General features: G+C 36.4%; 1 protein-coding gene across 1 annotated transcript in view; it reads right to left on the bottom strand.

The window, feature by feature from the left end:
* The window catches only part of LOC145673798 (uncharacterized), a 162,355-nt gene that overhangs the window by 84,222 nt on the left and 50,167 nt on the right, over positions 1–27,966 (bottom strand). Inside the window, exon 3 of the mRNA XM_081743558.1 lies at positions 13,656–13,772. Within this exon, the coding sequence (XP_081599684.1) occupies positions 13,656–13,772 (117 nt within the window). The remainder of the gene's footprint in view (positions 1–13,655; positions 13,773–27,966) is intronic.

Here is a 27,966-nt window from a genome sequence, read left to right as displayed (position 1 = left end):
CCGCGAAGGAGCTCAAATATTCATATGTGTACATACTTAAATAATGCATGAGTACGAGCATATACGAACAAATTGTTTTTCGAGGAAGTAGAGGAAGAAAGAGCTACCATCAACACCGAAGAGCTTGCGTAGGTTTTTATTTTTATTGTGGATTCGTTTGACTTTAAGCGAGAATAGAGTATGTATATACAACAGATCATAAAAACGTGGTGATATTGAGGAACATTCTGACAGTGCCCTAGTGTTGTGTATTTTCGAACAATACAAATTTAGTTTCCGGTGAAATCTGACTTTCGGGTTGATGTGCTTGAACACGTGATTTACTCACCTGAAAAGTTTAAGTGCAAGCAGGTTTTTAACTGAACTCATGATACGTATGTTTGTATTTTTATAGACGTACCATAACAGTGGCTATCAAACGATTTAGTCACGTATGAATCTTACGCATGATTTGTGATACAATTATTATTTTTTTTTCAGACTGAACTTCAGAGCTTTCAAATCACTGCCATCAAGTTTGATTATATTATTCTTTCAATGGTGATACTAATTAAACAAAAGGCGCATATGGCTGATTATGTTACAGTTTCTGTTGAACGCGCAGAGTTTGGACATAGCGAGGTACTAACTTCAACTTATAGCATGGTAACCGACTTTCGTCTTGTGTCTGGAAGCAATACTTAAAATCACTTACAGTAAAGAAATTCATACATCCTATTACCCATCTTCTGGTCTTAGTTCTTCTGAGTGCTGATATCCAATTATATCCTGACCTTTAGCAAGTGCTCCTGTATTCTTAGCGTACTAGTAAAACTTACAAAGCCAGAAACACGAACTGGCTGATTGTGCAATACATATATGTGTGAATTTTGTAGTTACGGTTGCTTGATTTTTACTGTAACCTGGCTAAATGAAAGAGTTCATAACAGTAAACTTCACATAGTCTCATATTCTAACAGTAAAAGTGATCGAGGAAATTGACGTGTCGTTGTTACGATTTGTGTAAATACTAAATGGGAGTGTAAATTACGCAATTATCTAGCTACAAACTGTGAAATAATACACGTATGGGTTGAAATTAAACTTACAACAGGTGAAAGACTTTTGTTTGACTGTTACTACAGACTACATAGAAACTCTTCTATTTCCGTGCTCGAGAATTATAGGGATGCTCTCATTGGAGATCATAATGAATGTGATATTATTCTTATTGATGAATTCAATTTATCAATAAATTGGATTGACTCCAGGACGTGTGAAGGCAAATGTCTAGTGGCGACAAGTTTTAGATATGTTTATCCAAGGATTAGGGGTCAATCAATTTCACCTATTTCCTATTGGTTGCGAGAACATTCTTGATTACGTGGACTCCTCTCTCAATGAACTTGATATCACTATACGTAGAAATTTGTTTCCATCGGATAACGAATCTTCGGACGTTGATATTCCTTTATCTAGGCCGTCATCGAAAAACAACAGCTTCGAGCCTGAACAGTTTTTGGGGTATGGAAGAAGACACCGTGGGGCAGAATAAATCGTATCCTTGACTAAACTTCCAGGAGTATACTGAATAACGGTAATATTAGTGATGATGTCTCACTTTTTACGGATATTATTTCTCCGGTTGCTAAACACTTTGTAACACGAAAACCGAAACGGCACCGTCAGTTCCCTCCGCGGTTTAACGCAGAAGCTGGTTTTGTTCTTCGAAATAAACAAGACGCTTGGATGCTGTGGAAGCAGTTTCCGAGTGAACTAACCAACAAGTCTTTTTCGAACTTTAGGCGACATTCGAAATATCTTCTCCGCATGAAATATAAGAAATATGTGGAAAATCTATCATGTCAATTCACTTCTGAATCAAATAGTTCTTGTGTTCTCATAAAGTCCCCGTATCCTGCAAGAAATAGACTACAACTCAAATACTTTCAATGGGAAGCACAGATAGGTCGCTTTCAGTGAGTACTTTTTCAATAGATTTCTAAGCTTGGGACTTCGTCTCTTTATAGCGAACTCAAAATAAGGTTTGAGGTAGACATTTAGAATAAAAAGATGGGACGTTCTGGAATTTGTTCGTGATCTCTTCCTCATTATCCTCCAGAAAATCACAAAAAAAATCCAGCTGCGGGTTTTCCGTCATTTTGAATAAATAGTCTGCCATCTTGGATTTCTCACATGCACTTAGTTTATGTCACATAACTTCTAAACTAATTAACGTAGAAGGATTACTCTTTCTTTATTATACTTCTAACATTATAGGCAATCTATCACGTTATTATCTCTTCTCTCCGAGTAACCATTTTTGCATAACTTTAGGATAAAATGAAAAATTTGGGTCTGTATTAGGGGACATATTCTTTTCATTGCCTCATACAACTTAACAGGGTATAAATATGAAAAAAAAAGTGCTCGAATGAAGGTTGTTGGAAATTTCACAAGATTAAAAATGGTGTATATATTTTCACTATATACAATGTCAGAGATGAGCAATAAAACTTGAAACATCATAGGATTGAGCACAATTTCTGTCGAAACGTATGAACGAATCATTTAACATGAAAAAAAGAAGATACTATTTAGTAATTTGAGACAGCTTTTCATTGGAATTTCCGGTAATTATCAAAAGGTTTGGGAGTCCGGCTAGGTTAGTAAACACTTCGTAAACAGTGGCGTCGGTAGGGGGTGCGCAAGAACTCTGAAAGTAGACTTTCGCACTATCTTTCTGTATGTAGGCCTGTTCTGTATGTGTTCATTGAAATCAGTGTATGAGATAAACGTTTCAAAAAGAAGATGCAATCTATTGAAATATGTTTTACTGATGTTGTTACCCTGCAAAAAATATTCCAGTTGCGGGGTTTCCGTGTTTATGAATAACTAGCCCTAGTCCAGTTCAATTACGACAAAAATCGATCAAACTTAAAGATTAAAAAAAAAAAGATTTAACGTGTTAGAATATGTTATATGTATTGATATTATACGAAAACAGTCCCAAAACTCTAGTTGTTGGTTTCGCGCCGTTTTAAATAAGCAGTACTCTATATTTTCCCCAGAACTTATTTTCTTCTTTATGGCTCCTAAACGAATAAACGTAAATGTAACATTCTTTCTTTGTTATACTTCTAATATTATAGGTTGTATAATAGGTGATCACTCTCCGCATTGGCGTTACCAAAAGTTAAGTGGAAAGTAAAGTTTTATATATTAGTGCTTGAAATTATAAATTTAGAAAAGAATAAAACTGATGATTTTAACACGGGAATAATTATTAAAAATGAAGGAAAATTATTACTTACCGGAATTATTTGAGGTGCGTTTTGTTTCCTATTTAGAGCAAATACCATCATATCCTGTTTCATGTTTTCCTATTTCACTATACATACTAGCTTTTATAATTGTGTTTAGATTCCTCTGCGCATCTATTAAACTGCTAAACTTAAAAGTATTGTAGTTGTAAAATGAAGACAATATACACTGATTACCAGTTGAATTATAGACATCTACCTAATAGCTAGTAACAGCAGCTTTCGCTTTGATAACGGAGACTACTCACCGTGGCATGGATCCACGAGGTCCCTGAAGTGTTGTAGTGGAATCTCAATCCATATCTGCTACAAAGTCTCCCAAAGAGCGTACAGGTTAGTTGGAAGAGGGACCACAGCTGAAGGCGTCGTTCCATGCCGTCCCATATGTGTTAGATCGGATTGAGGTGCGATGACCGTGTTGCCAGATCACAGGACTGCTCATCAAATGAGTTTGTTGCAATCTTAGAGCAGTGAGCCGGCGCATTGTCCTGCTGCTAGATGAGATGACCACCTGGATGTAGCAGCCAAGCAAATGACATGATATGGTTTTCCAGAATATCGCGGTAGCGTTTACCTGTGAGGGACTGTTACACGTGCTAGGGGACCCATTTCACTCTACGTAAACATGCCCCAGATTAGAATACCACCACCACTGGCCTGCACAGTTCCCTGCTATCACGATGGATCTACTTCCTCTTGCGATTGACGCTGCATCCTTACCGTTTCATCGGTATGTACCAATGTAAGACTTTTCAGGAAACCTTTACCCACATTTGTACGGTCCAGAGGCATGTGTTCCTTTGCCCATGCTAGGCGTTGTTTCCTGTGTTGTGCTGTTAGAAGGGATACTCGCGTGGCTTCTGTACCCCGCGGCGAGCAGGTGGTTGCTAATTGTTTTGCAGCTGACACGGCGTTGTTATCTTGCATTGAACCTCTCTGCGATTTGACGCACCGTGGCCCGTCTATCGGCTGTTACGATCCGGGCCACTCAGCGTCTACCCCTGTCAGTTTGCCTGTGTGAGTGCAGTTTTACCAGAAGCCAGGTACTCACGATACACCATTAAAACAGTTGCCTTTGAATATCCGAGTGCCGCAGCCACTTCCGAAGTCGAGCCACCCAGTCATCTGACCCCTACGATTTAACCACGGTCAAGTGTACTCAGGTACTTCGTCTTGCTTATCGCACACTGCACTGACACGGATACTGAGAGAAGAAGTACACGGCAGCAGTGCCCTCGCGATGCATTTCATTCACATGCGCTAGTGAAGCATGTGCAGGGCTGTTTCTGCAACTGTCCTGCTATCTCTAATTCAATTGCTGATCAGTGTATATGGCAAAGTAAAAAGCGTTGCGACGATAAATGAACTTAAACAAAAGTTCTAAATTTGCCAGTGTACTTTGAGACTTACTTTTCTCAATTGTGTTTTGCAATTGAACGTCCCCAATTTTCGTTAACTTCCTTCTTAAAGAAGTTAGTTTTGGTGACAGCTTCTTCTTCACTTCCTTCATCGGCATCTTCAGTTCAAGTAGTGCTATTACCACGTCCGTGTCCACTACTCTGCTCACAAAATGATGTACAATGTAGCTCTCTTCTTTTTTGCTCCAATTGTTTCCGCAATTCGCCTGGTACTTGCATGCTATAAACTTTAACGAATCTTGTAGAACAGGTTGTTCAAATATTGTTACAGAAGGAAGGCAATCAAAACAAATTCTCCAGCTCCATTCAATTGGAGTCGTTCTTGATATTTCCACTGCTGAACTTGATAGAACACATGGAAACTATGGCGATTTGCAGCAGCTCTTGTTGGAGATAGTACTGCTAATTTGAAAGTGTAACTAATGCGTTGTTTTGGATACAAACTTTCTGTACACGCAGAATCTTGTACAATCCCGACTTTCTTTCTCTGCACATCTATATAACGCTAAGAACGCTTTTCTACAGCAGCTCTTACATCATCTGCAGATGATGAAGTTTAGTTGTTGAAAACATCAATTTCTCGACGCAGTTCTTAAGTTTTTCCCAGTAGTTTGTACGCAACTTTCTTCCCTTTACTGTGTGAAGGAGAAGTAGTATCGCATCCAGTGAAGGTATACAGAAATAAAATGCAGTTCACCATATTGCCCATTGCTCTCTGAAGTTTGGTACTGCTGTATATCTTATGTGATGGCTTCGAGCAAGGAATAAACATGTAAATTTAGCTGTTGCGAGTGCTACCATCAGAACAAAAATATCTGAATCTTCTCCCACTATTACTGATGAGCCATATTTGCAAGATTTGTTGCGATTAACATAACTGATGTGTGTGCATCTCCAGGTGATTGATGTACGGCACAACCAGGTTTCTCGAGATATTTCTTCAGAAGTGACATCAATCCGGATTTGTTCCTTTTGTTAGAAAGAAATTCTTGTTGAGGTAAACGAACAACGTCCATGTTATCCTCAACGATCACGCGTATTCCTGGTTTATTTGTTCATGTCCACTATTTTATATCCTTTACGCTAGGTCCATCATTATAATCATCAGTAAATAATTTATTTGCCATAGTGTTTTGCGAATTGGCCTCCAAAAAATATGGGAAACCAACAACTAGAGTTTTAGGGCTATTTTAGTATATCAATACATATAACACATTCTAACAGGTTAATACTTTTAAAAAAATCTTTAAGTTTGATCGATCTTTGTTGTAATTGCACTGGACTAGGGCTAATTATTCAAAAAGACGGAGATCCTGCAACTGGATTTTTTGCGGGATAACAACATCAGTGAAACATATTTCAATAGATTGCATCTTCTTTTTGAATCGTTTATCTCAAACACTAATTTGAATGAACACATAGGCCTACATACAGAAATATAGTGCGAAAATCTACTTTCAGAGTTCTTGCGCACCCCCTGCCGACGCCACTGTTTACGAAGTGTTTACTAACCTAGCCAGCTTTCCAAATCTCTTGATACTTACCGGAAATTCCAATGAAAAGCTGTCTAATTACTAAATAGTCTCTTCTTTTTTTTCATGTTAACTGATTCGTTCATATGTTTCGACAGCAATTGTGCTCAATCCTATGATGTTTCAAGTTTTATTGCGCATCTCTGACATTGTATATAGTGACAATATATACATCATTTTAAAGCTTGTAAACCTTCCAACAACTTTTATTCGAGCACCTTTTTCATATTTCTACCCTGTTAAGTTGTATGAGGCAATGAAAAAAATATGTCCCTTTATACAGATCTAAAGTTTTCAATTTATCCTAAAGTTATTCAAAAATGGTTACTCGGAGAAAAGTGATAATAACTTGTTACATTGCCTATAATATTAAAAGTATAATAAAGAAAGAATAATCCTTCTACGTTAAATAGTTTAGAAGTTATACGACATAAACTAAGTGCATGTGAGAAATCCAAGATGGCAGACTATTCAAAATGGCGGAGAGCCCGCAACTGGATTTTTTGGATTTTCTGGAGGCTAATGAGGAAGAGATAACAAACAAATTCCAGAACGTCCCACCTTTTTATTCTAAATGTCTAGATTTGGCCCGTTTATGATGTAATTTGACTGGACTATTACCTAAGATCCATTCTGCGTGTTCGCACTTACTGACTAGAATTACTACCTCCCCTTATGAAGTGAAATCAACAATTTCCTCACTATCTTATTACCGTTCTTCTGGTCGAGAAAATATCAGGACTACTATCTTTCTTTATAACACAGTGCACTCACTTGCCACCCTTTATCGTCGTTATTCAATAGATGTTTTTCGGAAGGTATCTTTCCTAATCTGTTAAAGTCTGTCAATATCATACCCATCTTCAAATCTGGAGAAAGAAAATACATTTATAAGCCTCTTTCTCTTTTGTTTCCTGTGTTGATTCTGTGTGAGAAAATAGTTAAAGATAGAGAGTAGCGTTTAGCCAAATCTTTTTTAAGTAATTCTCAGCATGGTTTCCTACCTGAACGCTCGTGTCTTACAAATTTGTTAGCATTAGTTACTTCTGAGGCGCAAATATTTATGGCTAACTCCCAGCTAGATGTAGTTTGTTTTGTTATATTAAAGGCATAAACACCAAGTTGTTTCTTTAAAAACTCTCTAATAGATATAACATTCATGGCCAGATACTCCCTTTCCTAGATTGACATTTCTCAGGGAGAGAACAGCCTGTCACTGCCTGGATCCGTATCTCTACTTAGTGCCGTCTTATCCAGAGTGCCTCAAGGAAGCATGATGGCTCCGCTTTTGTTCTGTAATGTATACGGACGATTTACCTAATATATTCTCGACCTCTTCATCAAATATATTGCATTTGCTTATGACTGTAAACTCTTCACAGTCATTAACATTCCAGACGATGCTTATTCCATGCAAGCTGACATTGATATATTACGTAATTGGTTCTCTATCTGGAATGTGTCTTTAAATCCGAAGAAATGTACTACAATCTCTATTTCCTTAAAAAAAAAAAAAAAAAAAGAACGTGTTTTGACATGGTAACTATGTACCTATCAAACGCATTGGATCTCATCCAGAGCTATGAAACTACTTGATATATTCCATAGATTTCCGGAGGTACAACATCTTCTTGCCTTTACCATGGTTTATAAGGCATTTAGTTTTCCGATCACTGAAGATTGTTTACCTGTATAGAACATGGCAGTACCTACTAATCTATCACGCATTGGTTCTGTATTAGTCTTCTTTCTTGCCATAGTTAAATTTAGAATTCCCGAGCTACGTAATTACTCGAAACGAGAACTAATGTATTTAATGAACAAACGTTCCCGTCACAAAAGACGGCACAGGGCTGATTTACTTTTCTTGTATATGTTCATCAATGGCAAAGTTGTTTCTGAATTTTTACTATCGCAGACAAACTTCTTGTTCCTCAACGGAGAACTCGCTCACCCAACTTGCTAACTTATAAGACATCTAGGTTGTCGATTGTAAAGCGCTCCTCGCTTTACAGGCTAATGCACGAAAATAGTACGTTGTCAATAGGGTGTAAGATTTTTACCTCTCACATTGTGAGAGAAACTTCAGAACTTGATGAGAACTTTGCATATTGAGAGTTGAACATTTTATCCTGTATTTTATTCTTTTATGGTTTTGTTGTTGTTGTTTTTTCTTTTTGTCTTTATGTTGTACAGTTTCAGGTAATTGGCCTAGTGCTGTATGAAACTTTGGGAATAAATAAATATGTGAGTGCATACTGAATTGAAACTGATATCTACATATGAATTAAAAAGAATGTAAATATCAAACTTATTTTGATTTTTGTATTAACACCTACATCAATTATATATATATATATATATATATATACCGACTGTAAAGCATTATTATTTGAACTAACAATTATAGTACTTTACTGCACTCAGAAACACACACACCATGGGCGGAGTTAGGAAGTCTCCTGGGGGCAGACCTTTCGTCTCCTGAAGGGGGGCCACGGCAAATACAAATGAGAATTGAAGGGTCTTATAGGTGGCATTTTTATTTTTTGTCAAAAGGTTGGGGGGGCAATGCCCCCTAAGTCCCCCATAGCTCCGCCTATGGCACACACTCACACACACACACACACACACACACACACACACACACACATATATATATATATATATATATATATAAAGAAAGAGAGAGAGAGAGAGGAAGGTTACCAAAGAGCATGCACTTAATATTCATTTTTATAAAGCTCCGAAAATAATGAAGCAAAAAAACATATAAATTCTACATAATTTTAATTGAAATGAAAATGAAATGAAATCTTTGAGTTTTTCGTCCCACGGTTATGCCGGTTAGGCTAAAGGAGACGGTGATGATGAATAATGAATGAAATGGTGGAATGAAGAAAGTGGGAGGAAACTGCAGAGCCCCGAGAAAACCCACGCACACGGTGTTTGTCCACCACAAAATTCACTTGGCGGGGCTAGGTTTAAACCCGAGACCCCAAGCACCAGAGGTGAACGCTCTACCACTGAGCCACCGTGGCACCGTAATTTTAATTGAAGTTTAGGCTACACTTTAAGAAATAAAAAACTTTGCTACTAGATGCAAAAATGGGGATAAACGTCGAAAAGTAAAAAAAAAAAAAAAAATAATAATAAATAAAAATGCTTACTCTTAAGAACCACTGTCCCAAAGAGTGCGTTTTGCGGTCCCTAAGAGCGCGCACTTCAAACCCAAACCAGCTTTATAAGACGAGCCCTGCTTATACCACAATCGTTTACAATTAATGCACTGAATCCAGTCTTCGTCAATTGCTTCTTCATACAATTCATGACACATCGGGCATGAAATTTGATTGATCTCACCTGCAGTTTTCTCTGTTGAAGTGGGTAGTTGATTGGAATTTTCAAGAGTTTTCTCTTTGATGTAACACTTCCTTTGGCTCGTTTGCTCTGAAGAACCTTGTGAAGTGGAGAACTAGTAAAAATTTCAGATCTATGTTTGGTATGTGCATCATGTCACAGTTCATACTGCATATGTTTTGCGTAACCATCTCGTTCCTTATAAAGACACACGGTTCAAGATCAGTGGCGAAGCGTAATCCCGCAAGTAGGGTAGGCCCGACAAAGTAATAACACAAATGACATTTAACGTATCATAAAATGGTTAAAATTATAGTCAGAATTCTAATTTCCTTATTGAATTTAAAACAAAAACTACCAAATCTATTTCAAAGTACTTTCTTAGCTGTATTTCTAACATTGTTTAGGGTTGAATTTATATGCATGTATACATAGTAGTTTTTTTTTTGTTTCTTTTAACATGAAAGGCTGAATATATAAGCAAAGGTAGACAGAAAGTAGCCTGTTATTATTATTATTATTATTATTATTATTATTATTATTATTATTATTATTATTATTATTATTATTATTATTATTATTATTACATGAGGAAAACACGTAGTATGTATTAATGGAATATTCCCATTTAGCTCAACTATAAATGTTTTGAAGTGCAGTTCATATGTTCTTATGTCTGGGATTTGCAGCGGGGCTGAGGGGAATTTCCATCTCACTTGCTGTTTTCATTTCCTGCATATTTTGGAAAATGGAGGGAGAGAAAAAGTAAGTACATTCTTACAGTTAACTGTCGAATTTCTTGGATAAGCGTTACTTATTTGCGTCTCTCATTTACTCTGTGTTAAAGGATCATTTTATAACTTATTAGCATTAAAAGACGCCTTCAACGCTAAAACTAAACTTCCAGAGGCGAGCCTTTGTTCCCAACAATGCGTGCAATCACCAGCGATAATAGCTTCTCTCCCTGACCAGTACAGCCTGTAAACCAGTGTAGCGAACTGGTGAGGCTCAGATGGAAGGGACTCCAAGTGTTTCCAACATATAATTTTCTTACCGATAAAACGAAATTTTGAAATATTGACTTTATTTTATAAGAAACTAAAACTAAAGATAATATACGTTAGAAGACAGGGTAGGCCCGACCTCAGAGTCTCATAGTACGCTTCGCCACTGTTCAAGGTAGAGAAAAATTGGGCAAGCGGTACAGAAATTAAAAACATAATTTAGTTTGCTTCTTTCGCTTTGTGTGGAGGGTCCCTCCACATGGAACAAGGAGGTTGACGAAAAATACGTGAAATATAAACGATAAGCTTTCTCGACTACCTAGATATAATTCTGAGATTGTGTTGCTCTTAATTGTTTGTTGAAGTGAAGCACAATTTAAAAACAATAAAACCAAAATCTGGTCCTTAGTTTTGCAGGAAACATAAATTTACGTTATAGATGCAATAGATTACATTTTGTTTAAGTTCTCGAATATCAAGATATAATATTGAAACTTCTAGCTTTCAGTTTTTTCTTTAAAGTTAACTCTTTGGTGTCCATGGTGGCTGCAATCTTTCTTTTACTCTCACGGCCTCAATTCTTCTTCGTGTCTCCTCAAGGAATTCTTTTGTAACCACTAACTTGCGTTCTGTTTTACGTACATAGCACGGACCCTTGCTGAACAATAATAAGATAATGTAAAACACGAAAGTTTGTCTAGGCTAATTTCTTTAGCTAACAGACTACAAAAGTTAGATATTAACTCTGGATAGTTGCTTAAGGAACAGATCCAAGTCTACGGTCATGTAATAGAGAATAAAATAACAAAAAAAGCTTTATTTTCTAAATTTAGTGTCCCGGGTGGATGAATGGCTAAGCTCGTCGCCTTGGCATAAAGACGTCCTGGATTCGATTCTCGGTGGGGACAAAAATGGTTCGGATCCCACGTTACGCTGTACGTCTTGCCCCTAGGACGTCATTATCATCCCATGAAAGGTTTTGGCACACTACCATGAATTCAGCTTGCCAGAGGACTTTCGGGTTAAAGACTTGTCTTCGGGCTAAATACATAATACTCATCATCATTGTAATTTAAGAAATTCCGTAAATTGAAAATACTTCTTACAGAAGATTTACAGTTGGTGCGTGAATCGAAGACAAACAATTGCAAATAATTCTACAATCCATTGAAACATTCCATTAACTCCGCTTTCTTAGACTAACTGGTAAAGAATAACCATATAGTCTGTATTATGAATGGCACTATCCACATACTCTCTCAAAGGAATTGTCCCAAAGAGTACGCGCGCACTCTTTAGTAACTCACTAACGCGCACTCTTTGGGAAACAGCAGTAAATTCGAGTGAAAGTCATCCAGGTGGCTGCACATGCGAAACCCCCAACGCAAGACCATGGTAAAGAATCCTATCTTCGTTCATGTTTTCTACCGTGCAACAAGGGTACTGTAATTAGCTGCTATATCAGAATAATTTCTTAACTAAGAGTACTAAGATATTACATCAAGAATTCAAAAAAAATATTTTTGCCTTTATCTTCTGTTTGCAGCGATACATTAACATCCTTTTTATTCGTATCAACTCTCATTCAAAGACTAATAATAATTACATGTCTTACCACTTCAGCATAATTGGTGCTGCGCGCTCTTAGGGCGTGCGTGCTTTTTGGTAATCCTCCTCCTCTCTCTCTCTCTCTCTCTCTCTCTCTCTCTCTCTATATATATATATATATATATATATATATATATATATATATATATATATATATATATATATATATAAGCATAAAATTGCTTGACGATAATGTCCTGAAAATGATGAAACTTATAGTGCCTCCAACTTTGGTTACAAAATATAACAGGGGAGCCATATCAGGCGAAAAAGAGGAGTGAAGAACCAATTGCAATTCAATAATATTCAGGTCAGCACTCATAGTGCGGGACGTGAAATCTATATAATTGTCGTGTAAAATGATAATAATTTCCGAGTACTTTCAACGGTGTTAACCGTAGCAAATTTGTGTAACTGGTTCAATAGTTCGCGTAATGCTTGTCGGTGATAAAAGAGTTTTAAAGTAGGCAGGTCACTTACAGCACTTGATAAAAATGCAGCACCTGAAGTCATGACCTTCTTTGAAAATTTTTGTATTGGAAACTTAGTTTACCGCGGAGACCCATTATTGGCACCACACCATTGACTGATGATTAGTATCAGTATCAAATCAATAGAAACAGCTTTCAGTCTAAATACGTACCATGCAAAGAAGAAATTCGGAGTTCTAGACTCAAAGCGAGCAAAAGCAGCATTGGGTGTTTCATGTCGTTCCTTCTTCTTATTTACTGTTCAGACATTTCGGGACCTAATTAATTAGAATCTGAAATATGTCCTGTATACTGCAAGACAATACAGTTCCTCAAGATGTTTTGGCTGGCATTCGCCTGTTCTCAAAATTTACTTCATGGACAACACATTTTGCCGTATTGTTTGAAGGGTGCTCACTGCAGGACTCAACTTTCACGATGAAACCCACCTACTGTTAAGAGCCACGCAAGTTCTTATGGCACTAGAGGAAGCCTACTGTTCTGTCAACGTTTGTGACACATCAATGTGAATATCCTTTGAATACTTTCCATGGAAAAACATAACTTCATGGTGGTCATACACTCCAAAACTGTGAAACTTAGGACTCCATCATCACTCGTTCAAGACTGAAATAAATGCAGTTAAACTAAAAATATTAAACATTTATTTGGATCATTAAATTTTCAGATATTAAGTTTTTAAATGAAAATACATTGAGGGATTTATGAAGATGGTACTGGGTCAAAGCCAGGAAATTCAGCACATTTTCGTATGTGTGTAAACTTAATTCAACTTACTCTGGTAGTGACACATTTAGCAAACATTTCGTCCGGCGTTTATCTTCCTTATGTACATGGATTACATTACGTAGTTTTTAATTGCGTAGATTTTAATGCTAAGTATATTTATGTCACCCAATGATTGTTGACCATTAATACAAATAACGTACATTGCACTAACCTGTTCTGCCATATCATGTAGGGAAAATAATGGTAACATGATCTGAACATGAACCTCTCCCGGCTCGATTTTAGTCGTGTAAGCAAAGTTTGTTGTGTCGAGTCTTGTAGGTAAAATCTGTAAGGAAAATGTGACAGTGTTGGCATCATTTCAGTAATCATTTTTAAGAAATATTATTTCTTACATTGAAGTAACATTTATTTCCCTCAAATAAAGCCAGACCCACATATATCTGGAATCTTCTAAAAGTTAACTTGCAATTAACAATAACAGTATAAGCCTTTGTTTCATTTTAAATAATGATAGACTGCAGCTTTCTAGAAACTGTTCAAGGAACAACAGCTCTTCTACTTCAAATGCAATGTACACTCCGCATAAAAAAAATTGCGACAGCTAACGCCGTGCAGCTAAGCCACCCAATATACACATTCTTATCAAATAATCGTGTCCGGTAAAGAGTCCCCTATATTTCCTCTTTTCTTCTCTCCCATGCTAAAGTTAGCTAACAACATGAACGCAATTCTCATTTCAAACTACACATGTATTAATATCTATATAATGAAAGAACAAAACCCAGACGAAACAAGATTCATAAGTTGATTTAGGGAGAAACTGAAACAAATACAATGAAAAATTGAAACCAATGGATGTATATTATAAGAGGTAAAGAAATGGGGCAAAGAGAGAGTGTGAGAGAGAGAGAGGGCGAAGTAAGAAGAAAAAGAAAAGGGAGAACAGATAAAAATGTGGAATTTTAAACTTAGTAAGAAAAGAACCTAACATTATAAAGTTCTGTTACCAGAAATCCAACAGTAATATAGAAATAACGTTTGCTTTTATATATTTTATCAGGACTATCCGAATATATAAAGCATGCTTGAAACATTCATTAACTCTCTTTCAAAAAGGATAGTATATTCAATTTCCAGGAGAACTGTAGATCTGAGAGACACATATAAGATAATGTCGAAAGTTTAACACATGCTTTGTTTCCGCTTGTTCGGTTGTAAATTGGGTAGAGCTCATTGGACGTAGCGATCCAAACTACATTCTAATAAACCCAGTAGGAAGCGTAGGTCATATATTCCATTCCAGATTAAAATGCAAAGTGAACAAAAAGAAAAAAATACGAAAAGAGAAACGAAGAAGGAGTGAAAGATAAAGTTGAATGAGTGCTACTTTACTGCTAAACTTTTATCAGAAATATCCTATATTAAAAGTCTAAACCGTATCATAATGAATTGTTACGAATGTTTAAATGGAAAATTGGATGTTTCTTATAGATGTAGCAAACCTTGCATGTTTCAAATTTTAACGTGAATAAGACTCATTGAATTATAGGATGGAAACAAATTTGTGTAGAATTAGGATAAATAAAATTTTGTTTTCAAATAACCAAAGAGGTTGCCATTTTCGAGTCTTTTCTAAAGATTTATCTGATCCAAACATCCAGCATCACTTTCACCTCTTGCGGATATAACGTTGTAAATTGCACAGATAGAATGAACACGATAGAGCTCAAACGGAACATAGTGTCAGTCGGATAATGTTGGTTAGCTTATGACCACTACTGGGTCAAGGACTCAAACCCGTGGTGACCCGGTTATTCAACTGAGACTAGGTAACCTAGATGACTGAAAAAGATATTTTCTTATTCCCTTGCGTTTAAACAGTATTTCTTTTAGAGACGACCAGGACTGGAGAGCACAAAAAACTCGACGCTGAAGTTGCCAGTTAATTATATTTTCCAGTCCAGGTCTTTAGGACTCTGGCTCCGTTTGAACTTTGGAACACGCATACGCACATGAAGTGCGTGTATACGCGAGAGAGAAGAGGGAGAAGTGAAAGACGCAAATGTGAAAGATGCGGAGTGTACCAGTGCTGAATTTATCGTTTCATATGGCACTGTTGCTCTCAAGTAAAGTCGCATTCTATTGCGTTATGCACACGAATTATAACTTTAGTGATCATTTATTTGGCATTATTACTTTCATACAACATTCATACACATGATTTGTGGGTCATGTGTTTAGATACTTCCAATCTTGGTCAAGAGGGGACAGTCGAATTTAGTATTGTAGAAGCTCTATCTCCTAGTATTTGATCATAGTAGGTTAATGCTGCTCAAGAGCTGCAGATAAGATCTATTTTATGCCAATGTTGATTTGAAATAAACATTCTTATTTTGTAACCAAAGTACAAAAATACTTTAAAAATTACGAAATTATGATCAGAAAGACATTTTTCAATCATAAAAGCAAAGTAAATATTTTAATGTTAATGCTACGAATGCTTGCCAATTAAAGGGTTAAACTTAATTTGTAATCTAAGATACATTGAAATTAGTTTTGAGCAATAAGCTGAATAATATCATAAGGAAAAAAACAATAGTTATTAGTAAAGTAAACAAAGGTATTTTGTCTGTTGAAATTTCTTTCAATAAAATTGCATTATTTTCTTTAGATTTATTCAAGAACAATAATTTATTTTCTTCTTTTCAAATAACACTTAGCCCAAACACTTTTTGAAGGACGAGTAGAGAGATACTACTTCCTAACTGTATATCATTCACAATACAGTGAAACCTACCTATGTTGGTTCTACAGAAAACTGAAAAGTGGGCAACATAGATGGCCAATTTACAGAAAATACTTATTATTATCTACGTACTAGTTATATATATATATATATATATATATATATATATATATATGTGTGTGTGTGTGTACAGGGTGAGGAAATATCCGCTTCAAAATGAAAGCGAGCATAGATAGCCGGCACTGTTAATTGCAGGGACACGTTACATCATCAAGGGGGAACCTTTATGGTGTGTGTCAGATGAACGGCAGCCATCTTGCTGTCGGCCATCTTGAATGTTGCTCAAAACTTTTCAATGGGAAGGTGTTCCTGTGATATATGATACAAGTCTAGAATATTAAGAGAGATTTAATGGGTTAATCATATTTAACATTACTGTAGAAACTTTGAAGCTATAAGCACATAAAAGTCAAATTTATTTCCTCTTTGCAGCTGCTGAACGCCATTAGCCAAAGCAAACATTATCGAGTTCGTCAAATTGTGGGGTGATAAAATTGCCCTTGCTGTAGCGGCTCTTTCTAATGAAAGACGTCCTCAACGTATTTCAGTTTCGCACGTTATATTGACACAGTTACTGACCTAGTTCAAAGACACAGGTACAGACTAGATCAGGCAACTATCAGGTAGGCCCATAAGTACCATTGACGAAGGCGCAGTGCTCGCATCGTTTACGTCTCCACAGCGCAGTACACGGCAGATATCACTGGAGTACCAAGTCAGTCAAACCTCCATTGGTAGGGTGCTACAGACGCATAAGTGTGCGTAGCTGTAGATACATCTTTCATAGGATGACCCAGATCGGGGAGTCTAATTTTTTAAGTGGGCAGTGTAATAATTTCAATGACACCGTTGAAAGAAAGTTTTATGATAGAATAGAGGTAAAAAAAAATCTTCACTACTGATCTCCAGATAACTTCAAGTGGACAGATCGGTGCAAAATGTTTGGTGTATGGATAATTATAATGTGGCTAGGGAGCCGGGGGACACGTAAAATTGGCTTACCTGTTATTGATGACACCTTATCTGCGAGCGTTACTTCGATATGTTAGGACAACTTATTCTTCCTTCGGTATCGGTTCCGGATAAAAGCTTTCTTTATTTCACCATGGGACAACTTATTCTTCTTTCAGTGTCGCTTCCGGATAGAATATTTTCCCTATTTCACCAATGTGATGGGATGCCATCATTGCCCACTCACATTACCTTTCGTAATGGCTATACTTGTAACTATATAACACGTACATTATTATGGCTTCTATAAACAGGACCTTAAAAAGAAAAACATACTAACTTTCATAACGCACCGAATTCCTGTACACTAACAAAAAGGAGGGAGGGAGAACTCTCAGCACACACGAAGGATCCCTACTATCTCATAGCGCGCATCGTATTCTGGTTTATGGCACGGAAGCCGAAATCAATTAATGCAACTTCGATCACTATTTTTGCACAAAATAGACCCTTGGCCACACTAGTTATTTTTTTGTAATTATATCTGCGTACAATTACCTCCTTTGTATCAAATTTCATACGCGAAAATCCACGTTAGCGTTAGGGCGCATTTATTGCGACTCTTAATTAGCAGCTATAGTGGTCTTGAATAGTTCACTACCTTTACAGTTCTGTTACACCAAAACCTTCTAGTTATGTGCCATCGATGTACAACCTACAACCAGCGAGCCAGACGTGGCCCCGAACGGTTCAACGAACAACTTTCTCAATTTTATTTATTACGTTATTTCAAGCATTATTATTACTTTGCACTACAATTGTCATGGGTATCGTAGTTATGTTCAATAATACTTGCTTCTCTACAGTTTTCTCTTTTTTTTCTCCTTATAACTCCTAATAAAAGACATACAGAAAAGTTTCCTTCTCACTGCTATAACCCACTCTATGCGTATCGACAAGCGTTTTGCTTTGACCCTCCCCCTACCGCCCATCCACAAATGCTAATCTAAACAACATACTGTACGGCAGTCTATCATCAACATTTCAGCCTCAGTCATAACACTTCCTTTATATTTTCTCGTTAAAAAGAGATTTGACGTTTCTGTTTCTCTTAGAGAACTCGAACATCTAAACACATTAACATTAGCCTGACTAACGCGCCAACTTAGTTTCTGCAATCAGGATATTTGATCAATGTAAATCACATTAATTTCTCAGCAGACTATCTTGCCTTCAACAGTCACACATACAGAGTCTCCATATACACAACCAACCCAGTACGTAAATACCGGGCTAGTAGAGCTCACAACGAGAGAGGTCACACGAAAACAGGTAAATACATTTGAACAACTTTTCCGATGTCGCAACACACTTCTTTAAACGTTGCATACTGTTTCACAATATCTTTCTCTCAAAATTATTCGGTATTAACATACTATTTCCGGTGCATTCTCAAAATGATACTTCATTTACTACGAACACACGTTATGGGGAACGGAATGCTTCAAAAATTTTATTATCGTTTAACCACACAGAGAGAGAGAGAGAGAGAGAGAGAGAGAAAGAGAAAAAAGAACAAAACAAACTCTTTTGTCATGTCGCTAGCACAATGATTGCATGTACACTTAACGACATACAGCTCAAAATTACGATTGGCTCTTCAACTTTAATTTATCCTTTCAGTACACTATATTGCAAACATAAGCTCTAGATTACTTCGTAGACTACATCGAGATGGATAACAACATGTGTGCAGATAATCATTATGTGGGATTTTCAATAACAACTAACCTTTTTATTGCGATCGTATTCATTCTTTTCCTATCTCATACAACTAGCACATCTACTGCATTCATGGTGTCTACTCATGTTTGATTACTTATGTAAAAGGACTAATACTTATAATAAAAGTAAAAAAAATCTCACTCTCTTTCTGGCCTCAATGGGAAAGTAGGCAAGCAATAATAATAATAATAATAATAATAATAATAATAATAATAATAATAATAATAATAATAATAATAATAATAATAATAATAGGTATCTCTTACATAAAAAACTTTGTGTAAAAAACACTAAAATGCGAAGGACAGTAAGGAAAAGAAAAGTTCTCTATCGCTATATCAAAATTTACATAAAGAGTGGGAGCGGGGGGCCGTTTCGATTTCTGACGAGGGGCATGTACCTCCTAAATACGCCACTGCAATAACCTCGTTACTTTCGGATAATGCCTAACAAACAAGCCGTCTCTCACAATTAAAAACGTAACGTTCATTCAATCATGATTCAAACATATTATGCTTTGCTTAAAAAATTAAAAGACGAATAAAATGAATAAAAAGCAGCAAAAACAGACAGAAAACATAGAAACCGTGTACATTACGATTCTTTAACGCTCACGCATACACTTCAATTTAATGAAAAATAACGGGTCATATTTTTGCCTACGAAGGGGTGCTTCGCCCACCATCCCCTTCCATTGTTCTCTCAAGTACTCTCCGTCAGAAATCACATATGTGAAGTGACCAGTATATATTATTAATTGATTTATGTTTATTTCCCACATATTCATTTATTGTCTGCCCTAGAAACACAATTTTCATTAAGATTTGTCATCAGTGTTGTGAAGCTATTCTTTTTTCACCATCGAAAGAAATATACAAAACGATACATAACAAAAACTTGTTTTTTAATTTTCCCCGAAACAGGGTTGAAAAAAACATGATTTTTTTAAAAAAAGAACGTTTTTTATGTTTAAAACATGTTTTTCTTGTTTAAAACGTTTTAAACGTTTAGAACAAAGTACTTTTTTAAACAAAAAAAGTACATGTTTAAAATGTTTATTTTGTTTAAAACAGTAACCCAAATACGCATATATATTACATTTTTACACTCTTAGGTATTGCTTGCCACCTATATTCAACCGCTAGATCAAGTTTAGAGAACTTCCCTAATCTCGATCCGCCCAAATGTTCAATTCCGGAGAAAGAATCGGGATTTTTCCCGATATCCGTTCACGGAATATGTAGTTTAGTTTCTTTGTGTTACGTTCTACTGGTCGTCTGCATTCTTAATCTTTAAAGGCCCATTGACGCAACTGCTGCGTCAGGGCTTTAAACCTCAATGGCTCAGCCTTAAACCTCAAAAGGCTGGAAGATGGTTTTGGTACCAATTTATTCCTGAAAGATGCAGCTTTACTGGTGTGCATTTTATGTATCTGGGAGGAAGGTAAATATAGTTTTTTTTGTTTGTTTTTAAACAGTTTTTTGGGGGCCATTTTCCCTCTTGGTTGATAGATTCTTAAAAAAAAATTGTTACGTGAAGCAATGAAGTAGGCCACTACATAGTAATATCGTGTATTTGTACTTCTTGCTTATATGGGGGAGAAGGAAGGGAACAAAGTTGGTCATTTTTTGGAGTTTAAGTGTTTTGACGTAAATTACATTTATTTTTACAACAAACATCAATAGCTCAGTCCTTAATTAAGCTAGAAAGATGGTTTGGTACCAAAGTATTTTTGAGGGATGAAGCTTTTCCGGTAGTTGCATTTTATGTATATAGGGGGTACGTATGTACAACCGAGAGAGGGAGGATGAAGTTTTTTTTAATTGCTCATCATTTTTTTATCAGGTTTTTGCGGGTATTCCGTCCCCCTTTGTGGTACATCCATAAAAACTGGTATGTGAAGCAATGAAGTAGTCCCCTACATGATAGTAACCTGTATGTGTACTTGTTGTTTAAAGAGGAAAGGGGGGGTTAAATTTGGTTTATTTACATTTTATTTTCGGGACGGTCCCATGTAACACAAGATATATTTCACTGAAGTGGTCTAGAAGCATAATTGTTGTTCGTATACATGATGTGTGCAGCAAAAATGATTTGCATGTGGACGTGGTACTATAGTGGGGGAGGGGAGAGAATGTCTAATTCAGCGTTTCCCAACATTTGTCCGCGGCACAGTGGTGTGTCGTAAATGGGCCGCTGGTTTGCCGCGAGGAATCGAAACAAAATTACTAATTTTATAGCAATCAAAATGCAAAAGGCAGGGAAAATGTATATTTGTATTTCACATTACTATGAACCTCTACTATGAATCTACAATTTTAAGTTTTATGCCAGGTTACTGTTCTATATATTTCTAATGTTGAAAAAAATGGTTATCATTGTTATGACCATTATTGCTTCTTTATTATTGCAGACTATTTCGTAACTTGAAAATTTAAAATATCATTCAATCCTTTCGATAAATTACCTACATTTGAGTTTTAAAAGTAAAAGAGATTTGTTTGTTCGTTCGTTATTTAGTGATCTTCCTTCTTAGTAAAAGGTTGGATACAGTTTAAAAAAAAAAAAAACAAAGCGTATTTTTAAAAACCTGAGTCCAATATTTCATTGCAATTGTTTTCTATTTTGAAATTAGAATGAAAAATAAGCATAATGATTTTCCATGGGGAAAAACCAGTGATAGTGCTTTCTTCTCTGTAAGAAGGAAATCAATTGTCACAGAAAAATACCACAGTGTTTTATATTTACAAATGATAATATCTATTATTGTCACACGTATGTGGCCTACATATTAGCATCATTTTGTCAGCGTAGGATGAGTGCAAGGGTTGCCAGAGCTCCGCAAAGTCAATATTTTCATATTTTTAATGATTTTTTATGTCTGTTCTTTTTCTGCGAATACGGCGGGAATTTCACGAATGTTACATCGTTGGAATTTGTTGTCTACAAACTTTCCAATGGTGTATAACTCATGACTCTGTGATAATTAGGGGGGTCACCAGAGCCCCGAACGTGAGAGTCTAGATCCCTGGCGGGTGTCTAGTCTTGCTAAAATCCCTGGCGGGTGTCTAGTCTTGCTAAAATCCCTGGCGGGTGTCTAGATTTAATTGTATTGTTATGCCGTAGACACTAACCATTATTAGCTATCCATGTTGCAGATAGAGATGTATCTTAAAAACTGGTTAGTTGAAAAATGTCATTTGCTCCTTTTAGGCTAGTCACTGCTCTTTTCTATGAGCTGTATTGTATTTGTCAGAGTATTTCTTCTAGCTTATGATGTGAGAACTGTTCATTATTATGGAAATGATAGTGATCAAAAATATCCAAGTTTTGAATTTGTGAATTTGAATCTTAGAATAGTGTATAGTGTGTTTAACCTCCGTTATTCTTGGAAATTGAGAAATGTTCAAATACTTCACTTGAATTTCTGTTGGTTTAGTTATACGCACACTGATGTGCAGATTTTCGTTCAGTAATTGCTGTTATAATAAGAATACAATTCTGCTTATAATTTACTCCATGCACAAATCCTGCGGAGGATTGGTTGTTTGTTAGAAAATTAAATTAGCTTCTTCAATCTGATATTTTAGTTGTTTTAAACATGTCCAATCAGCATAAAAAACACGTTTAAAACAATTTGTTTAAAACGTTTAAAACAAACTGAATAAAACAACAGCCCTCGTTTTAAACATGTTTTAAACACTTGTTTTAAACATTTTGTTTTAAACATGACCCTGCCCCGAAATGGAGGTTCTCTCAAAATGGCTACTAGCGTCATTTTCCCACTCCCTCTCACTCAACGGATCTCAAGAAGCCTGATTAGTGCTGCTAACTTGTGGTCACCTTGATAATTATTCTCATACAAAGCCACATTCTCAGAATTGTCTTGTCATCATAACATTCACCCAGTAAAGACGTTCAGTACTGCTGACTTAGATGTTTACAAGTTCATACAACAACAACAACTACACGGTACACGTGTTTCGTAACATGTTTTGTTTACGTCATGAATTATCCACATACACACATTGGAAAGATGGAATGTAATTTAGTGCTTTGTGTATAAATGTGCAGTGTTTGGCAAATGGCTTATTGCTTATATTCAATTTATTCTATATGATATATATATTGTGTGTATGTATATTGTGTATATATATATGAACAAAAGATTCTGAAAGTAGAAATTCATTTTTTTCCTTTTGTTTGTTATTATAGTATTCTACATGCGTTTCTTTTTTAATTTTTTATTCCTAGTATATACAAGCAGTTATCAAAATAGTATTTAAGACGATATGTTTTTTTTTTTTAAAAAAACGCATGTCCAAGGTTAGCGGGGCGAGTGTGAAGAGACTAGTATTTATTATTCATTGATTTATGTTGATTTCCCTCATATTCATTTATTGTCTACCTGAGAAACATATTTTTCATTAAGATTTGTCATCAGTGTTGTGAAGCTATTCTTATTTTCTCTCTAATTACATAAAGTGTTTTGTATACATCAAGAACGCTAGGCATTTGGAAGACTTGGCTAATGAAATTTATTTACATCTGAGAATTCGGTTAATGTTTTCTTCCGTAGTTTTGTGTCTTCTTTGCTGAATCATGAAAGTGTTTGTTTACTTTTATGTAATGTATTATGTCAATGTATATTTTATGTAATAAAGCTCAGCGAGTTTCTTTCTCGATTGTCTAACCATTCTGACGTCGCAAGTAACTGTTGAGACGAAACCATCTCACCGACACGTGTCTAGAGTCAGCATGATCACTAGCACATTTGGGTCCTTAAATATTCCGTTCAACCCGGGAACGTGGAGTTAGTCTCTGGAATTAGTCGAGAGTTAGTTCAGAGGCTGTCAACGGAGTCAGTCCGGGGAGTTCACGGGAGTCAGTTGGTGACAATCTTTGAAGTTCGTTGGAGTCAGTCTTTAGAGTTGGCTGGAGAACATCGGAGTCGGTTACTTAGAAAACCAGCCGTACTATCTCTAATTCGGTCCACGGCAGGATCTAGCTGAGTGCCTAGAGAGTCAGTTCACGTTATAACCAGAACGGCGGATCACCGGTCGATGATAGAGAAGACATCAAGAAGCTTAGCACTGTGATATCAGAATTCATCCCTTCCTTCCCTCACCCGTCACCTACACACAAACTCTCTCTCTTCAAATATCTTGAAATCCTCACTTTTATTTCCCTTATATTGAGACGGGTGTCGTCCGGTTCTAGGACCCGATCTACGTATGGGAGAAATCCCAAGAAATCCTCATGGACGACATAGTTTTCTTTAAAAATCCTTTTCAAATTAAGAATTCGTAAATGCTGGAGATGCTCTCATTTTCTATGTAATTTTTCTCAATTCCAATCCGTGACTCCTTTCTATTCATTTTCACCACCGCTTTCCCTCCGCCTCCCGTTCTGTAATACATTACTAAAACATTGTTAGTTTACCTTCTTCCTCATTCGCAAAAATTGTTTTATTTTCTCTTCAGTCCTTTGAAGAGTGGTAAAGAAGCCTCAAATACCTCTTGTACTTTAATACATTCTGTTATCTCTCTTCCTCCCTGTAAGTTTTTTTTCATGTGTAATTTAGACTTAATTAGTTATATATGTACAGTCTATATTTCGTTAAACTAGTGCCCATTTTAGTTCATTTTTTTGTATATGTTGCGTCGTCCTATGGACAAAATTTTAGTACGGGGTAATGAATTCTTAAATCTCAGTGACACGATTTATTTCGATCCAGTGGCGTGTTCGTCCCTGTATCGGCTAAGTTTACCAGAAACGTTTTAGACCAGCTTCGGAAAAAGTTAAAATTCTCTTAGGTTTTATGCGATATTACCCTTGATTCTTTAGAAGTTTCTGTTGAAAAGCCCATTTTAGACATGGCATCAGGAGGTGATAACCAACCGTTGTCTATTTTTAACTCCATAGTTAGACCAGAACCTTTCTACTCCATATTAGGGGAAGGCGTGCAACGTTTTGTTCTAAAATGTGAGTATGGCTGGCATTAATGATTGGGATGGATGAGACGGAGGCTATTACTTGGAAATCTCCTTACGAGTTCAGCCGAATCTTGGTTTACATCTATGGAAAGAAAGCCGAGTTCTGCTCAGATGCCTTATGAGCAATTTGAACAGGCATTGAAAACAGCGTTTAAGGATAAATTGGTTTCTGAGTTGACGGAAACCCAAATGCGAGCACGGGAACAGGGCGACGATGAGCCAGTTGTTGACTGTGTATATGCGAAACAGGATCTCATTCTGAGAGCAGATGCTACTTATCATAGAAAGGTTATTACCCGACATTTTCAAGATCGTTATTCGCAAAGAATACAATACGGTACCTGCGTTATTGAGTGATTTAGTAGTGGAAGAAAAGACTCGGTTATTAGTCAGGAGGAAAGAGTTGGAAAAATTCTTTCAAAATAATTCTTCGGTCTTGCATTCGCCAGTGCTTCCGACAAGTCATGGTGACAGTGAGACATGTAGGAGTGCGGAGTCGGCAGTTCAAAGTCAGCTTCACAGGCAAGAGAATTTTGTGCAGTCAGCCACAGCACAAAAGAGCAGAGTAGGGCAATTAGCGATCAAGTGCATGACTTGCAAAAGCAATTGGCAAAAATGACTCAACAGATATCCGCGTTAATTTCAAATAATGAACATCAAGATATGGATCAAGCACAAAATAGAAACGTCAGGTAGTAGGTCAGGGTAATAACGGAAGAAGTAGTGGTAATCAAAACCGTGGTAACAATAACAACAACAATAAGAATAATTCAGGTTCTTTCACGGGATCCTCTTCACAGAACCAGGATTCGACTCCTAGTGAGTGCCCTTTTGTTCGTTATAAATGTAACATGCCTAACTATATTGCACGGTACTGTAGGGCGCCTTTAAACTCAAAAATAGAGTTGATGACAGGGACGAATCTGCTCGGAGGTGCGTTATAGTCCCCATTTTATCTTCTAATAGACTACCACATGTTTTTACTCTTTTAGATGGTAAGCAAGTTAATGTCATGTAGATTCTGGTGGTCAGATAAGTTGTCTCTGGGAGAGTTTAGTTCCATAGAACGCGAGACGTTTTCGTCTTAGCGCCAGATTAAAGGGAGTTACGGGAAAAAGAATTCAAGTATCCGAAATTGCCTTGCTGAACTTTTTCTTTGGGAACAGATGATTTACGCACGTTTTTAGGATAATTCCGAATTTCGATTATGGTCCTCTCGTCGGAACTGATTTCCTAGTAAAACATAGAGCTATAATAAGTTGTGATAAGCAGAATTTGACCTTGTATCGCTTTGGATGTCCTCCGTCCAGGAAGTTAAAACCTAGGAACTTAGAGGTTAATTGATCTGAAGTCTTAACATAGAAAATCGAATTGGAATCTAGAGCTATTTTTAGAGTCCTAGAGAATACTGTTTTATCACCTCGTTTGCACACTTTAGTGAAATTACGTTCCTGTTGGGATATTACGGGTTAAAAGGCTTACTGTTACCATCTCAACGTATAGAGGAAATTGTTGGGAATTTTTATCCCGTGGGTAACAGAACCTACAACTCTTTTGTCTATCGTTGGTGATTTCTTTTCTTATTGTTGCGGTATTGCTCATAGTTCATCCGTTGAGTATATGAATAAAAGATAAGCGAATTTGGAACAGACCGTGTTTTGTTTGGAAAAGCAACTTTTGAAGAACAATCTTTTCATCAAGAATTCAACTTCTGAATTTTTGATCTTCGAGGCAGAAGTTAAAGAGAATTTTCAGAAGATTCGCAATTTCTCTGCGCGAGTTTTGGATTAAGAAAAGGATATCGCCGACCATTTGAATCAATTAGCGAACAAGATGGAACAACAAGCGACAGCTTTCATATCAGACATTTTTCAGACGTTGTTACAGTTTACTCAGTTTCTACAGATCTTCAGATATGACTTGATCTTAGAGATGTGCGGAATTTCAAAGCTAAACCACAACATTATACCCTACAAAGTTTTGTATGCGCATTTGCCGGGATTTGAAAATATAGTTTTAAGAAATGGATACTGATTCGCTATAGACAAGAAAGTTTTGGAACTGTAATACTCGATTAATGTACTATCTTGTTCAATAACTGATTCGTATATTTATTTGCAACTGAAGATACCTATTGTGGAACATGAATCTTCTTTTGGACTCTATGTAGTTAAACCAATACTTTCCGCAGTCTTCAATCAGACCTTAAGTTTGACGTACAAGCTTTGGTTTCCGAAGTGGAAACTGGAAAATACCTGATACACATAGCTGGATCTGATCTTCTATTCTGCAGATATTCTGCTAAATTGTATACGATCCCTTCTCATGTTATTACAAATTCAAGGTTAGCCAATTGTGATGCATTCTGCCTGGATGGGACAAACAGTTCGAGAAGTTATCGCAAGCTGTGATCATACTTGCGTACAGTCAAAATTAACACATGTAATGGACATTGGTTCAAATAAATTTGTCATCACCCATTCGCTACCAACGTTAACAGTCCAGTCAAAAGGAAATACGTCAACAATTAGTGTTACTGAATCGTCAATGCTATACGGTGCCATAAAGATTAAGATACCATGCAATACGAAACTGATTGTAGATAGAAATTTCTTTGAAATATCAAAGTTTCCATGTTTTGAAAATGAACTTTTGGAACCTGTACTTCTTCATTTTTTCCCACACAACTCGCTTATTACAGCTTGGGACGACTTATTACAGCTAAATCAAAATTTTCAACCAAATTTGTACTTTAATACATCTTCTCTTCTTAACAAAGTTTGGACATTAAGCGTTAGACACGTAAATGTATCCGCCTTCACTATTATCGATCAAACACCTACGCCAGCGTCCACTTATAAACACGAATATTTCATACCAGGAGTTATGTTGGAATATTTTCTTACTCTTTTGGTGGTATAGTTATTGCGAGAACAGGAAATTTTGAGTTCCTTGTTAGAAGGTGGGCGGCATTTGACACC

The sequence above is a fragment of the Thermobia domestica genome, chromosome 17 (assembly GCF_964235325.1).
Source record: "Thermobia domestica chromosome 17, izTheDome1.hap1.1, whole genome shotgun sequence".
In the NCBI taxonomy this organism is placed as follows: Eukaryota; Metazoa; Arthropoda; class Insecta; order Zygentoma; family Lepismatidae; genus Thermobia; species Thermobia domestica.
Note: the sequence above shows the minus strand (reverse complement) of the source record. Positions and strands in the feature narration are given on the sequence as shown.